The sequence below is a fragment of the Pyrgilauda ruficollis genome, unplaced genomic scaffold, assembly GCF_017590135.1.
Source record: "Pyrgilauda ruficollis isolate IOZ18807 unplaced genomic scaffold, ASM1759013v1 scaffold132, whole genome shotgun sequence".
In the NCBI taxonomy this organism is placed as follows: domain Eukaryota; kingdom Metazoa; phylum Chordata; class Aves; order Passeriformes; family Passeridae; genus Pyrgilauda; species Pyrgilauda ruficollis.
This window is the reverse complement of record NW_024511655.1, coordinates 328,952-346,363: the sequence shown is the minus strand read 5'-3', so window position 1 is coordinate 346,363 and position 17,412 is coordinate 328,952. Positions and strand designations below refer to the sequence as shown.

The window sequence follows — 17,412 nt, the reverse complement described above, 5'->3', positions numbered from 1 at the left end:
GCCCATAGTGCAAGCTCACCAGTTATTTGTTCCATTTGGGGCTGCCAAAACTTCCAACTGCATCATTCCCAACCAGAGGCACCATATGGAGGCTTTGCTCATCTGGTGATGAGGTGACAGAATGGCAGCCAAAGTTGCTCTGGGGCAGGGAATTAAATCATCACAGGGGCTGGGACACATGAATGAAAAATACTAATTATTAGAAACTTAATCATCCTCCTTTCTTCCTTTCTCCCCCCTCCCCAAAATAATCCCATTTGAATCTCCTATTTTCCTCTGTTCTGATTATGTGGCTCTTGTTTCTAACCAACCTGGTGTCACACCCTCACAAACTTGTTCTGCATCTCCACTCCTTTTTCTTTTCTTTTTTCATTTCCTCTATTCTAATTTAAAGAAAAAAAAAAAACCACTTTATTCCCCCTCATGCACAGGACACAGGCTGCTGCTTTCAGTGGTGACATTTAAATCCATGCTGTCCTCCAGTATCCGGCCGGAGGAGTTGCAGAGGAAATCCTGCTGAGCCTGGGAGTACCAATTACTGTGCAGGAAATGGCACAGCCCCCAAATCCCAGCCCTTGCAAGCAGCATCTTCTCTACCCCAGGCACACAGTTAAGTCTGGACTAGCACTAGAGGTAATTTTCTAAAAGTTTTTCAGAAGGCACATTGTAATTCTACATCTGGGAAAGGCTGTGTATTTTTTTTTTTCTCAGTCCTTGATCTCTCTTTGCTAACACTTATCACTAAAAATTGAGGAAAACATGTAGTCCAGAACGTGCCTGACACATTTTAGTCATTAGTTACCAAACCATTGGCTGCTAAAAGCTGGAATCTTACTGAAGTGGGTTGAGCAAACTTCACTGTTAAGGCAGCAAAGAACTTAAAAATGCACTTAGAAGCTAATGGAAACTTTTATCACTCACAGTAGTGTTTTGCATCTTACCATAATTGTATTAGACCTTAATAGTGCAATTATAGTACAGTTTTAGATGGAGAGGCACCACAATTCAGATGCACACACACACACACCCTTTTTACTTCCTATTTCAGCAATTCCTTTCAATATTTGCCACCAGCACAAAAAGCTCCATCGTGGCATCACACAACAGCAAGGGAGGCAAAGTGCAAAGTTGTTTATTAGCAACCAAAGGAATTTCCGTTAGAAACTGAATAACTATAAATGAAAAACTTCACATTTTACATCTCCACCTGCTCCACAGAGGCTACAATGCGTTAATTATGGCTTAAATACATATGCAATTCTTCAAATTGCATCAAATTATGCTCTTCAAGTTAATGAGGTACAAGGTATTAAGACTGAGCTACCCTTGCCTTTCTGCCTCACATTAAGAGCAGCTCAGTGCTATCAGGCTGTTATACTCACAGTTAATTAATTAATTCAGAACAGACAACAGGCAAGTCCAACAAAATACCTTTAGACATCAGGTGAGATTACATGCACAAAAAACATTTTACATACTTTTTTTCCCTACAATTTGGCTCGTGCTGACCATTCTCTGTGCCCAAAAGAACCGTGATATCACATCTGCAGAGATTTTTAAATCATTAAAATCACAGAGAGCTTTCAGATGTAACCACATCACTGTCTCACGGGGTTATATTTAATTACTATGATAAGCATACTCAGATATTTTTGTTACCATCTTCTAGGCAAAAAACTGAGCCACGTGTATAGGTAAAAGAAGTTAAAATGCTGCTGGTTTTACTTATTTCCACCAGAGGAAACCAAGGACTATGTTTAAAATATATGCCTGCAGGTAAAAACAGCTGTAAAATCACCTTCCACTTATTATCAATATGTCAATCCCAGATTGTGGATTTATTGTTAAGAGTGAAGATAACCATGTTAATCTCCTTATTCCCATTTCCTTCAAGAGATCTCTTGAACAGTACAGACTTCCCAGGAAACAGTACAGTGGAACTGGTGATATCCAACACAAAACAAACAAATAAACAAAAGAGCAGTTCACAGAATCCTAGAATGGTTTGGGTTGAAATGATCCTTAAGGATCATTCAGTTCCAATCCCATATCATCTAGTTCTTACTCCAGTTCAGAAAATCCCATTTATTTTCCATGTAACAACACTTCTCTCTGTTCTGCCCAGGCAGAACCAACATGAAAATGTGGAAGCAGGATATAAAATATAACAACAGCTTTTATACCTTCCCTCAATTTTTGCAAGGATCCATTTGCCAGGATTTAGTGGATTGCTGCCAAGCAAGTAGCACTCAGCAAGCACATAAGCCAAATTCCCCACCCCAGGGACACGGGGCCACCATAACAGAGGAGAAAATCCCTTTGCTTCACATCAGTCTTACATTCCTCACCACTTGCAATGGCCAGAATTCCACTAAAATTTTCCATCTGTTTCAAATCTATATTTTATTATTTAAAAATCTATATTTAAAGAGATGAGCAACTGCATTTCTCTAGAGGCAGGATTATTTATGTAAAATATCCACATGAAACCAGATGAATGTATTTCTGCATAGGACTGAGAACTTCCACTAAAATAGGTGTGGAACACACGTAATGCTTGAACCACCAAGACAGCACCACTTAACATCACAGATTTGGGACAAAGGTATCCAACAGGCACATTCTGTGGGCTAAAAAAATGAAAAATATAACCAAGCTCTCCACAGCATGCTGAGTTGCAGGGGCAGACAGCTTCAGCTGTGCCAAGGAGTCTCTCTGAGCTGCTCAGGAATAAATCTTATGCTGCTCTATCCAACAGCACAGATGAGAACAGCAACAGAGAATGGCCTGGAAAGAACTTCTGAGAAGAATCTCAGTTTTTTATTAGGTGTTTGCATGTAAATTGGCTTTTGAAGAGTTGTCCCTGTCAGCTTCTACGTTCATGGGACATGGATGTTGCCACCTGACTTCCAAGTAGGGACAGTAGGGTGAATGAATTAAGCCTTTAATTAAGCTTTCTTACAGATTACACCATCCTGTTTTCCTCTTTGTCTTCCTCCAGAAAAACAGAACAAAAACCACAAGGCAAATCAATTTGGTCCTGTCATTAATGTGATAGCAACCAGGCTTTGGAAAAGGTTATTTGTCATCATGTCCTCTCCTGTGAGCTCCTTAATACTGCTGGCACCAGGAAAACTTCTGCCACGCAGGGATTGGAACCAGTTAAAGAGTCTGGAGAAAACCCCCATGTGAAAGTCAATAACTCTGTGAAGAAAGACACAGAATAGGCAGGGGACCTCCCATTCATGTGCAGATTTGATGTTGGCATTCAGTTGTGTTATTGACTTTTGCTGCTGCCCTGTTCTGCTGGGGGTGGGAGATGATGCAATGAATGCAGTAGGAAAAGTTTCCACTGTCATGTCCTAAAGTTCCCAAACTCATGGGGACAATGGATCATGTTTTCCATCACACCAAGTTCATAATTTTTACATAGCATCACACTATGTCTCATATCATTTATGTCTCCAGAGTATAAAAGTTATCACTGTATTAACAGTCCCTTTCCATTTAAAAGGGTGATAACATTTTACATTTGAAATTAAACAACTAATTTATTCCACATATTTTCCTGACTGAACAATCCACTGTCCCACCTTGAAAGAATTAATCAATTCCCTTACTTCAGTTAAAAAGCAGATAAAAAATGGTACTATCTAAAGGTTTACCTTAGCTTTAAGTTTTTAAAAAATAAAGATTTTTTTTTAAATTTTTTAAAATTCAAACATCCATTCTATGCCTTAGCAATACTTTCAATTATTAAACTGGAATTCAACCTTGATCAATTAACTCATTTATGCCCTACAAATAATTTCATTTGAATTAACTGCTGACAAACCCAGGGAAGACAGAAAACTTCCGAGATGTTCACTTCAGCAATTCTGCATTATCTCCTTGCAGTTTCAGTGGTGTATCTGCTCTTTAGGACAAGGAGTGGGAATTTAAATTGAAAGAGGACAGACATTAAGAAGAAATTCTTCCTTTTTGAGGACATGTCATCAGTATTTAAGGCAGATAATACATCAGACCTGGTAGTTTCAAATGCTATATAATACTTGTATGATATTTAGTGACTATTTGCACAGGCAAGCAAGTCTCAGTGCCTTTCTCCACATTAGTAAGCATCCTCCCCATCTTCCCAAAGTTAATGTATGGGTAACTGATCTCTTATGCAAAGCTGAAATAGGATTTAATGAACCTTCATTACTCAAGCTGCACATTTTCCTCAAGATGAAAAATGCCATGTACAATGTATTTTCCTGCATGTGAATAAGCCCATTAATATAGATTTCTGAACAGAGTGTTTCTACTCAGCAATTTTTGCCCTTTGGGAGGGAGAAGGAAAGAGGGAAGGGAGCAGACACTTCCCCTCACTCCCCCACACGTCTCTGGAAAGGAACTGGATCAGCTTTGTTAGTACTTTGGATTCAGAGCTGTTCTTAGCACAGAGGCACAATTGCCTTCTGACAAATGTTTATGAAACCTTTGCTGCCAGCATTAAATCTGTTCTAATGTATTCTTCCCCGACTTTGATACGAAATGATAACAGAGAAAGTAATCAAAGCAATACAAATCTGGCAATATCAAAAATTGCTCTCACTTTCACACCTTGTTTGCCTCTTTGAATAATTCCCCTTCCTGAAGAAGCCCTTGTGAGGAATTAAATCTGGATGTACCACCAAGAGACATTAATCTCCAGACAGGTTCTGAAATGCAAATTCTCTTTGCTTTAGCAGCAATGCACAAGCACCAGTGAAATCATCGTTCAGAGGTACAAACAGCTGATTTGCAGCCTCAGTCAGGTACCTGAAACACAACTTGGTGTGTTATTGGTTTTTTTTAGTTTTCCTGGTGTTACTTTACAAAAGTTCTAGATTTACTATTCTTTGCTGAAAAAAAAGTCCTAAACAAGTCTACCTTTCCACTGCATTTCTTAGAATTTCATATTAATTCTGCCTTCTCCTACCTTTTCCTCTTAATTTCCACTATTACCCTTCCAAATGGAGCCACTGAGTCTTAGATTCTCTGTGGAAACTCAAGGAGAGTTTTCTTCCAAACTTTGTCAGGAGAACTCTGTTGCTGTCCCTCTCTTTACTCAGACAATTAATAGATATCAACTGCAGACACACTTCCTAACTAATTTATATAAGGCTGTAAAAAGTTCATTTTTTTCATGATTATCTCTCCTGCTCAGTCCTGAATCAGGTAAGATATATATTTTTGAGAGCTTTACTGTTGCACTGGACAAACCCAATACCTTTAGAAAAAAAACTTCAAAACAAGAGAGAAATAAACAAACAACCCCCTCATGCAAGGAAAAAAAAAAAAAAAAAAAAAGTGGAAAGGAAGGTTTTGGTGGAATTGATATTTCCTAATGGAAAAAAAAAAACCCAAAACTGTTGTTAGAAAGTAGCAGGAGGTTTCCAGAATTGATATTTCCTAATGGAAAAAAAAAAAACCCCTAAACTTTTGTTGGAAAGTAGCAGGAGGTTTCCAAGTAGAATTATTTGACATCTCTGAAGCAACATGCAGCACGACACAGCTTCTCTCTTTTGCAGAAACAACCCTATCCATTCACAGTGAAACATAGAGACAAGGATATGGATTTTGTAGACTAATGACCACACAAAAAACCTTGCAAAAAGCCAACTCTTCTCACTGCAAATGTCCCCAGTAACCACTGAGTCTGCTCTGCAAAGCTTGTCTCAGAGTATGGGCTCACAGATTTTCTCAGCAACATTACTGTCAGCAGACTCCCCCGGTCAATCACATCCTGTCCAACTGGGAACTCCCTCCCCAAATTCTTCAACTCACATAGAAGCTATGTCTGAACCTCAGAACAAAGTCTAAGATCACAGAACAAAACCAACAGTTACCTTTTTTTTTTTTTAAGTATTGTGTCACATGAAACGCTGCCGTTGCTTTACACATTTCAGAGTTTTTCTCCTACAATAAATGTGGTTTCCTTGCAAACGAAAAAAACAAACCTAAGCTGTAATTGTAATTGGACACTCAGGAGGAAAGCGTAATAATTCCAGTATGCCACCAAAACTTTCTCAAGAAGACACCAAAACCTAACTGAGGTTCTGTGTTTTGAAGGTCATCCTTTCTACCAGCAGTCACCTGTATCTTCAAGATATATCCATGGGGAAGAAGAACCTGCTTAAAAATCATGAATTCTCCATAAATAAATAATCTGATTTCTCATTTCCAGCAGCTTCAGTTCTACTCAGGTTCCAAAGTTACTGTTCAGAACAACAAATCTCTTTCACCACTCCCAAAACAAAACAGTGAAACTCATGACTTCACTGCTCCCGAATTTTCCACATCCATCCCATATGAAGAAAGAAAACTGCAATAAAAACCAATTTAGAAGTAAAATGGTACCCTCAGAAGTTCTGTTTAGTGATCTGCTTCCCTCTTTCCCGCCAAAGCCTAAACCAAAAGTAGCAATTAAATAAAACCTGGGAAGGTTTTGTAAACAGACTGCAACCAAAAGGAAAAATTCTTACCTTGAAGCATCAAAGCTGTCATAGGATCCAACAGTGTAGTGTCTAAACAGCTTCTTTGTTCTATCTGTTCGTGTTTCTGTACAGAGAAAAAAGAATTTTCAATACTTCTGTATTTCTTAATCAAGTGCTGAAGTATTTGTTTATATTCCCTCACAGTGAATGAACGTAGTTTCAAGGAATTTTAGAAAAATGGTTGGCTTTGGAGATATTCCTTTATGGCATCAGACACATCAAGTGAATAAGGAGAACTTCTTGGAGATCATGAATCACATCATTCACAAGTTTTAAAGCTCCACTCACATTCTCAGTGGCAAAAACTTTTGTGTCCAATATTTGGGTCTTTTATAGCTAAAAGGCAAAACAGAAGAAGAAAGAAAGAAAAATCTGCAATAGATGTCAGAAAGGTTGTGAAAATAGCCAGAATATGCAAATCAATATTTTTTGCCTAACTACAGGCTGGTCCTCCAACGAAATCACCTTTGGTTTGGCTAAGAGACATCAAAAATCAGATGGAAAAGTTTCTGGTTTAGATTATGACCATCCAAGTCTCATCTGCCAGGCTGAGGGATTCTCCATGGAAGGACAGCCTGACACAATCCCAACAGATTTTATTGATTCTCCAAGCCAGCCAGAGCCCTCAAGGCTCAGCACCTCTGTGGCACAGCTTTTAAGGATGGTACAAATGACTGAGAGATTTGTGCTGTCAAATGACCAAGGGTAAGCCTGCAGAGAGAAAAAGAACATCAGAGCAGGATGGAAGGGCTTTGAACACAGCCAAGGAGCAGGAGAAAGTCCTGGGAGGCAGACCTTGGGAGGAAGGGTGGGAAAAATGCTTATTTCCTTGTTTTAACCCGTGCAGCTGACATGTAACTGGATCATGCCCCCAGCTGGAGGCATAAATACAAACACACCCATAATACAGAGAAATTCCAGCTGGAAATGTACATGAAGGTTGCAGCTGGCTAAAAGAGTAAGAAATTTGTTTCTTCAGAGCTGTGTACCAATTGGCAAGGCCCAAGAAAAGCAGTATTAGGAAAAACCAAAAATATTTACATTTATATATATTTTATGGAGACCAGCCAGCATCCATCCTACAGGATGGCCAGAGAGGGAGAAAATTCCTATTATAATATGAACTCTACTTGATAGTTTAGTTTATTTTGTCCCCTTGTCACTCACCTACAACCTGTATTTTCTGCCTAAAAGGCCTTTCCTTTACCCAAAATCCTGCTCCTACTGCACAAATTGCAGTCTGTTCCCCATCAAGCAACATTCTTTTTTTCATGCCACTCTAAAAATCAGGTTCATACCAAGAGACATAAACAGAAGAAACAAAGAAAATCATAAACCTGGAGTCCACTTTGAGTTTCCCCTTGACCTGTTCTCAGAAGTCCCTCAGAAATGATTACAAGAAATAAATCACGATGAAGAACATTTCGAAATCTTAAACCAACTGCTTGAGCCTTAAGGAGCCAGATGTTCCCCCTGCAGAATCTGTTTTCTATAGCATGATATTTCAGTGCTATAAGGAATACAAAGTGGGTGGGAGGGATGGGAAGGCACAGCAAGACAGAGAGCTTTGTTCAGCTCCTCAGGACTGCAGAGCCAGCACTCTTCAGCTGCAGCTTGGGTTGGCTCCCCGGCTCTGCCACCCCACTGTTTCCCCCCACTCCTCTGTGTGCAGTCAGGGATTATTTGGGAAAACAGAAGCCTTGCAAGGCACTGAACTCGAGGCTGAGTGGCAGTTTCCCAGGCTGCTGTGTTAAGTTCCCTAATTACCCTCTTTCCCTCACCTCCAACACAGATTCCAGGCTGCCCTATCACACAGCATGAGCACAGACACCCAGGAGCAGGGACGGGGGGGACCAGGAATCTGCCATCAGAATGAACTGGGGACTGAAAAAGGAAAAGGATTCCATTGTCTGACTTGACAAAAGAACACAAAGAACCCATAGGCAATTGCCTAACAAATGCTGTTCTGAATTCAAACCAAATATAGCATAGTAACACTGTTATAGGTATATTTGAACCAAAGGGTTAGCTCCAGGTTTCCCTGGATTTGTACCCATTCTTATGTCCTAGGTTTTCTTAAGACTAGAACTCTTTCTCAAAATGCTTTGCAGTAAGTTAGGACCGCCTAACACTAACAAGCCCATCATTATATAAGAAGCTTTTACCCACAGAATTTTTTGAGGATTTCTTCTTAAACTTCTTGCAGACAGATTAGAAAGACCAGCAAGAAGATATGGACATGAAGGTCTAGAAACACATTATTTAGCAGTTTTATTTTAATAAAGATAATTATTTTAATAATACTGCATTCTTACTGAGAGGAATATTTGTCACCACAGATGAAAATCACTACATCAAGTTGGATCAGTTCAGAAAGTTTTTCTAAGAGGTAGAACATAATGCCAGGGATTTCAAAAACAGTCCAGTTTCCTTTACATTGACAAAAGACAGAAACATTGGGATATCACTTGAAATTTCTAGATCTTTTGAGAAGCCCATATTTTACCAGAGTAAATACCATAAGAACACAACATTTTTTTCCTGGTCCATTTTCCACTGAAGCCTGTGGAACTGCAGCAGAAATAAGCTGTGTGCCCTTGGCAATAGTGGCAATCAAAATAATAAAGACCCAGCTGTTTCTTTATTAGAATCATTTATTGTTGCAGACATCTCAGTAAGCAACAGGCTCAAACCCTGCCCTTCCAGAATGTAATTTATAGAGTTCAAAGAGGGGTGAGCACTGAGAAAGTGTAGGTGGAAAACATTTCCTCCTTTCTCTACCTCAGCAGCAGAGAGGGCTTTCCTCCAAATAACGTAGGACTTCCTGTAGATTCTCTGTCTCAGTCTTGTAAGTGACCACAAGACTCCAACAGATCTTGCAGACGTTTTCAAAAGCTCAAAGATCACTGCCATGAAAAGCAAGAAATAAATTTTGGACTCTAAACCACTCATGTTAGGCCACTTGTGCACTGTTTCAGCCCACATCACAATTGTGGGCCTGTTCCAGCAGCCAGCCCGACTCCCACCCTGACGCTCCTGCTTGGACCAGGTTGCTTACATATTTGATATTGCTTTGGAAGGTAAAGAACTAGGAGGGCTGTAGCAAAGTATTTGCAAGATCTAGGCCACTGTGTGCCCCAGCCAAACCATTTCTAGTTATTCTCATCAACACCCTCTGGAATTTGTCAAGGTTACTAAGACATAAATTGTGCTAAATTAAGAAAGAGGCTGAGAAACAGAATACCAAGACCACAAGAACTAGATAACAGAGATAGATAACTAGATAACAGAGAGCTGTGAAACACCTGGACTGTAACCAATCACATACTCTGAGAAGTGCATGCAGAATGTGTGAACAAGATAGTGACACCAACCAAGAGATGCGTGATCAGCGTGTGCAGTAAAGCTAGAATGTATAAATAAGTACATAATATATACAATAAACAACTTCTACTTAATCATATTAGTTAGTTATCCAAGATTTCCCACAGAGGGGGAAAAAATCCCAAAGCAACTGTCTCCACTCCTTGTCTCCTCCCTGCTGCTCCTGGCAGGGCATTTCAGCGCCGTGTTTCCAAGGAAACTGCACGGGATGCTCCGCCAGCAGGGATGCTGTCAGAGCTGCCAGCACTCTAGGAAAGGATCCGAGTCACCAGCATGTCCACAGGATGAACAGAGGAAACAGGAGTGCTACAGCAGAATTTGTGCTGTGATACTGGGAGGCAAGAGAGCAGCAGGCTCTCCCCAGATACCACTCGTGGGTAAAGGTGGGTTTTATCCCCACCCCAAAACATGCAGCTTTTCCTTCTTCCTTCCCTCTTCCCCAGTGACAGCCCTGGGAGATGTTTCACTCCCAACAGACATTTATAGATGTTCTCTGCCAGAGCAGCTCAGGTACAGCACTCTGCAGGTACAACACCCAAAACAGTGGCAGTTAAAGGCCTTCCCTCTGCACCTTCCCCTTCCTGGAGGAAAAACCCTTTCCCAACCATTTATGCTGGGTTAGACCATTCAAAGCTGAGGAAAGCAGTCTAATAATAAAGTCAGCAGATATTCACTATTCAAGGACACTTGTACTGGTTTGCAACAAGACAGGGGTCCTGTCTTATGAGTTTTTCCTTAAATTGATCCAAATTTGGCCATAAGAAAAAGTGGAGAAAACGTTCATGGGATTGAAAACATCACTAAGGAGAGCACACATTTTTCTATCCCAAGTATATCCAAAATATCTGCCATACCAAATGATGCTCCAGAAAATAATCACATTAAAAGATAAAAATACTCTTCATACCACAAACTGTGAAGTCTCAGTAACTTATTTTACTTAATCCTGTTTCCCATTAGAAAATGGAGATTGATCAAATCTGAATATAGTACGTTAAAATGGTGATAAGTGAGTTTTTTCCAGACTATGATACAATTGTTTAACACGACATTTCTTATTGCTTCCTTTGAGCATTTCATTTGAGCCATAGGAAAGATGAAGTTCAGGGATCCTCCTCCAAATAATGTGGAGCAGAATTATGGATTCTAAAAAATGTACCAAAAATGGAATGAAAAAATAGAAATGGAAATTTTCTCTATTAACTGTTTGATCATTGATTCTGATAAAGGGTTATAAAAACTCATGAAAGTGAAATCTGCAGGTATGTACCACCCAAGGATTCAGAAGAAACTTCACTATCCTTTTCATATCTTTTCAAATCTGAGGTAAAAACATTGATGCTTCATATGAAGGGATAAACTGTGAGCATCAAGAGAAAATAACCATATGATGAAGGCATTATAAATGGGAAATTAATGAAAACCTTTAATTCATGGTTCACTTTCTTCCCTTTAAGTATGTGGATGTTTTGGGTTTTTTTAAGTCGCAGTGTTCAGTTGATGTGATGCTCTCAACCAATTTTTCTTTCAGTTAAAGCTGAGAAATAGCAAATCTTATGTGGTTTTTGAAGTCTTTCAGATTTGAGAATAAGCATAAAAATGTCTCAAGGATAACTTGAGTGGAATAGCAAATCCTTGGATGTCCTTCTGCTTTCCTTTTTTTTTTTTTTTCCCCTACTAAATCTTATTTTCAGAAAAAGAAAGGAAGACTGAGTGTTGATTCCCTTCTTCATCCTTAGAGGAAGATTAGCTGGAATGCAGTGAATTCATTTACCCACAAAGGACGCTGAAATGGCTGATCAATGGAGTGAATCAGCAAGTTTGTTTGCAAGGGAAACCTTAATAACTGAAATATGCAACTTGGACCTGCTGGAGAGGCAGTTATGGAAGAACAGTGTTTCCCATGTCATCAGTTTTCCCTTTAATTTAACAAAAAGCTTACTTATACCTGAAAAATAAAACCCCAGCAAGAAGTTGAGGAAGCCCTTGCTTCTTACTGTCCTGACAACTTTACCAGCTCTTTATACTATCCTGGGATTCTGCAGCTCTTCCCTCATTTGCAGAATATTTTCCAAATGTGGTAATGGTTGCATGAGCTTTCCCTAAGTTCTCCTGTTTGGTTTCTGAGGGTCTCCATTCCCTCTGCCTCTCATTTCCAAGCCATCCATGGCAGCTCTGTGCCCATGGTCTCAGCTAATGCAGAGGATTAAGCCACTCTGTCTGGGACAGGCACAGACACAGCCCTGGGTGATCTCATAAAAGGAAATTAATTGGCAGAGGACAGATTTTTTTCCCCCCCTCTTTGCCTAACCGAGTAAAATGCATCTTAAAGCAAAGGAGTGAAGAGCTCATAAAAAGCTGGATGTTGACCTCAGAGTTTCTAGCAGCTGAACATGGCTTTCGTCCACCTGCACCTAGTCTGATTTTTGCTGAAATACCCAGCTTTTACCAAGTCAGGCCAAAACAAAGCAACTTTGGTGCACTTTGCCTAACCTGTACTTGTGGCCTGACAATATGTACATCTGCCTCATAAAAACCACCTCTCCATGTCAATCCCAAAGTGCTCCTGCACACATAAAGGCATCTTGTTTTTCAAATTCAGGGAGAACAAAGAAGTCTTGATGAGCTGCCTGCTGGCACTATCATCTGTTGCAAATGTTATTTATCCTGAAGGTCAGGATGGTTTGTTCACTTACAAAGCTCAGGTGGTGTAATGTTCCAGTTCTTTAGAACTGACTCAGGGTACGAATGTTTTTAATCATAACGCCGTATTTTACATTTTTCATCCTCCCAGCAAATAGTTCAAATATTGCCTGCAAATATCAGTGTTCTTACTGATGGCAGCAGCACAACCCAGAATGATGGCCTGTAGCAAAGGGCAGGTGCCAGGTGAAAGCTGGCTTAATGACTTTGCCTTGACAGAGAGACTTTGCATTAAATTTAGGGAAATTCCATTAGAGGTTTGTGAAGCAACTCTGCATTTGCTTGTGTGGCAGGAGCTGTGGTCTGCTCAGCATGACAGGGATTGTTCCTACCTGAGACATGTTTACAGTGCCACAAAGACAACCAACTGCTTGTGAGAAGGTCATTGAGCACTCTGAGTTGGAAAGAACAGATGGGGAATTATTTTGGGCTGAGTAAGGAAAAACAGGCGCTGGAAAGCCATTCTTCTATTCAATTTCAAAAATCATTAATTTTCATGTACAGCAAGTTTCAGCAAGAGTTATTATGGACTTTTATCATCAATGGTGATACAAATGTTTCCCCTCAATTTCCTCCCTTACAAGAAGCTCCATTCAAGTTTAAATCTTCGCCAGCTGTACTCAGGATCAATGATCTGTCAAATTCTCTGCCTTCAATAATAGATAAAATTTTGAATACATAAGAAGCTGCTGAACATGGGAGATACGTGGGAAGTTCCTAGAACCTCACCATCTTTTTCACCACAGCACTGCCTTTTGTTTTTCCTCTGCCTTGATCGTGCATGTGAACTTCTCAGTCTGATTTTCACTGTGCATAACACAGTGAAAATGACCAAACGCGACCAAAGCCCAACAAACAGGAATGCTTCACGACTTCCACTGTAAGGGTCTCAGAATAACTTCTAACTTAATGTTAGAACTCCAGTCACAGCAAACAAATAGCTCAGAGCAGGATGGTGCTGAGCAATCTGGTACCCAGGTTTGCACAGGACCAGGGAGGGGAAGATGAGGGTGGAACAAGGAGCTGTGGATGTGGAAGTTCCCTGCTCACCAGGAAGAATTCCTGCCTTGCCATGTTGTTGCATGTGTCTAAAATACAACATTCAAGTACAAATTCAAAAATGCAAAAGAAAACTTACTTAGAAACACCACATCACTTTTACCAGGAGTACCAGACTTTAGCAACTGAATTTGTGGTGCTGTATCAGAATATACAGATATGGCTAGGTACAGATATAATAAAATAAATAACATACATAAAAAATCAAAATCATTTATAGATATGGTTAGAGGTACTCTGCATTGATGACTGCTAAGTAACACAGGATTCAGAGGCAGGCCACAGGATAATTAATTTTCAAATAGAAGAAACTATCACCATTGGTTTGAGAGCTTACTCCTAGAAAACCTACACCAGTATTCCAAATAATTAGGATGATTGCAGCAGGAAAGCTGCCAAATCCAACACTATTTCTACCTTTTAAAAAGTGTGGTACATACTTGTCCTTACAGCATTGTGTAGACACACAAGGGCAATTACTTTAAATGAATGCATTTGAAAATCCATGCTCCAACCGTAAACACTGCTGGAAATTAGAAAAAAAATGCTGAGAATGCTGGGAATTGAGTTTTCTAAGAAAGCACTAAAAAACAGATATTATATGTTAGGCAGTGCATATATAGATTGTACCAGATATTGAGGAAAGCAACAGTACTGTGCAAAGTTTTTAAAAATAATTATATTTTCCAGGCATTTTAGTGATGGAGGTCCTATGAAACCTTTCCATTCCTGCCACTAGCACTTCAAAACTCAGCGATCCTTCATTAAAGCTCAGCACAACACCTCCAAAATGAACTTCATTCTTTGACTTAGACTTTCCAGCCAGTTTCTCACCAGCTTACCTGGGGTTTGGGTGCTTCTCCATCCTCACAGAGAAAAACACCCAGACATTTCATTGCAAAATGTACTCCTTCAACCACACTCAAAAAGTTGAAGCTTATCAAAAAGTTGATTTGACAAGCACTCCAAATTGCTACACAAAATGCTGCTGCCCGCTCCTCTTCCTTTGCAGAGAGCAGCTACAACAAAAACTCCAAACCAAGCTGACCACAAGCAAGAAGCCTTATTTTACACCAGGCTCAAAGCCCACGTCCCTTCAGTTCCACGCTGTACCAAGAGGGTTTTTTTTCCCTGCTGCAAGTTTCCATGGAAATGCATCAGTCACTAATCTAAATAAGTGCGGCTGAAGGACGCCTGAAAACCTGGAGCAATTACGCATGCCATTAGAGGAACAGAATATGATTCAGCCCAGCTATTAGAAATGTGCCACAGCTATCATTTCTATATTTTGTTGCAGTGTTCTAAAAACAATACTGCTTTATATTTTTTTTAAACCCACTCTTCTGCTGCTTATAAGATGGAGAAAACAAAACCCCAGAAAATGCAGTAAAAATACTTCTCACGTAACAAGCACACAATGAAGTCAGACAGTAAATGTTGCAAAACACAAATGGAGTTGATGCCACACATTTGTTTTGCCATGAAAATCCACAGGACTTGAAAACTTCTCTCTGGTCAAAGAGACTTCACTTGAGTCATTTCGATGAGTAATAAGATAGTGAAAGCTTTGATATGCTTTAAAGGGCTAATGAGCCTTAAAACAGTTGATGTGAATATAATTTCTGATCAATACAATAGTAGACATCCATGTGCAACCACAGCACACAGCTCAGGCACAGCTGAGTCTCTACTGGTCACAGAGCTATAAGATCATGGAATCATTAAGGCCCTCTGAGATCACTGAGTAAAAATGTTCTCCCCGCACTACCAAGGCCACCACTAACCCACGTCCCCAAGTGCCACATCCACATGGCTGTTAAATATCTTGGGCTCCAGTACCAATGTTCCAATGCCTGGCAACTCTTTCCATGAAGAAATTCTCCCTAATACCAAAACTGAACCTCCCCTGGCACTACTTGAGGCTGTTTCTTCTTGTCCTATCCCTGTTCCCTGGGAGCAGAGCCCGATCCCACCTGGCTGCCCCCTCTTGTGGGGGCCAGAAGGTCCCCGTGGAGCCTCCTTTTCCCCAGCTTGAACCAACATCCCCCCCTCCCAGCTCCCTCAGGCACTTCTGATACTCCAGACCCTTCTCAAGCCACATTCCCACTGATTTGGACTCAACCTATTCCTACTTCACATCCCACAGGAAAATTCCAAAAGCTGTGGAATAGGCACTGTGCTGGTGATTCTGAACAAATGTTTTGAAAGTTATTTAGTTATTTCTGTCTATCTGAACTTGCTGTTACCACCTTGTTATTTTTCCAATTCCCCTTACTCTTGAAGAATGAGCTGATAAAACACTGAAAAAAATACAGCTTTCAAATTCTAATGACAATTTTTGTCAAGTTCTGCTTGACTGTGTAACATTTTGCAGAAAATGCCCCCCAAGTGGTTGGCGTTCTATATAAAATGGAGGTGGCTGAATAAACAGTGCTGCTCCAAAGTCTGGAGCACAGACTGGAGATGGGCTCTCTGTGCTACCTGTGTGTACACCAGCAATGTGCAGCCCCCATGCCAAATCTATTTGAAATTAATGCAATTTCTGCCAATAAACATTGCAATTAGACCTCAAACAGGAGAAACTGAGGAGGAAGAAATACACTTGCAGGAAAAGGCCTCTCAAATGATTAATGTGGTATTTCCAGACTACAGCTGAGCACTCTCCATCTATACTGGGAACATGTATAAAGGAAGCACTCAGGAGAACTGGGGCTTTTACCTGCTTGGGGTTCTCCTTGCTGACACCAAGCCACCACTGGGAATAAAGTCTAATTAATTACATTCAAATTCATAGGCTGTAAAAACCGTAACGAGGGGGAAAAAGGGAGAGGGGACATAAGTGTCCATTAAGAACACTAAAAGATCATACTAAAAATCAGCCTGAAAATAAAAATATATATACATATTACCCTTTCTGTTGGCTTTTGGTTTGTTAGTTCTTACAATTTCACCTTTTCTTCATCTGCTGAAGTCTTCACAAAAAGGAGCAGAAAGTAGGTCTTTCTTTTCAAATCTGACAATCTTTTATCTACACCTCAAGCCAGGCCCTTTCAAGTTTCATTTTTCACCACTTAGTTGACTCTAGATTAAGGATTTAATGTAAATGTGACAGTAAAATTGTTGTCAAAGTTAAGATTTTTGAGTTCTTCTCTGACAGAAACTGAAGAAGTTTTATTTATAACACACTTTGAAAGCCTCATTAATGGATCACTAGAAAATTAGATGGCTTTTAATTGTACACTGGTTAAATAGAAGAGTGGATTGTTTAGTTTTCCCCGAAATCCAGTGAAGGTTTCAAAAGTGTATGATTTTACATAAATTTGGAATAATATCTGAACATGCAATTGTAGGATAAATACTTGTAATACAAGTATTACAAAAATTAAACATAATTCAAATCATGCAATTAGGATGAAATTGCCTAAATAGAATTGAAAATCATCCCTGAAATGGATCATATAAAAGACCAGCTTATTGCTGAGGGTCAACATTCAAGAAGTTTCTCCTCAGAAAAGCTTTGCAATTTAGAGAACGAGATACCTGAGGCACAGGGAGTGCAAACAGCATCCCAGGGACCACAGCAAACACCAAAGGCAGGCAGTAAACCTGGATAAAACTTGTGCAGCTCAAAAAGAACCTGAGCTTTAAGCTTGTAAATTTAATGATAAAAATGTATGTTTGATTGTTACAGAAATGTCAAAACCCATTTCCAAGGTGCCCCAAAGGTTACAAAAGCTGGAATGGG

General features: G+C 39.8%; 1 protein-coding gene across 2 annotated transcripts in view; it reads right to left on the bottom strand.

Moving 5' to 3' along the window:
• Window positions 1–17,412, bottom strand: part of SHANK2 (SH3 and multiple ankyrin repeat domains 2) — a 240,978-nt gene that overhangs the window by 119,191 nt on the left and 104,375 nt on the right. For both annotated transcript variants that reach the window (XM_041459183.1, XM_041459184.1), the window contains one exon: window positions 6,510–6,585. In XM_041459183.1, coding sequence (XP_041315117.1) covers window positions 6,510–6,585 — 76 coding nt within the window. The remainder of the gene's footprint in view (window positions 1–6,509; window positions 6,586–17,412) is intronic.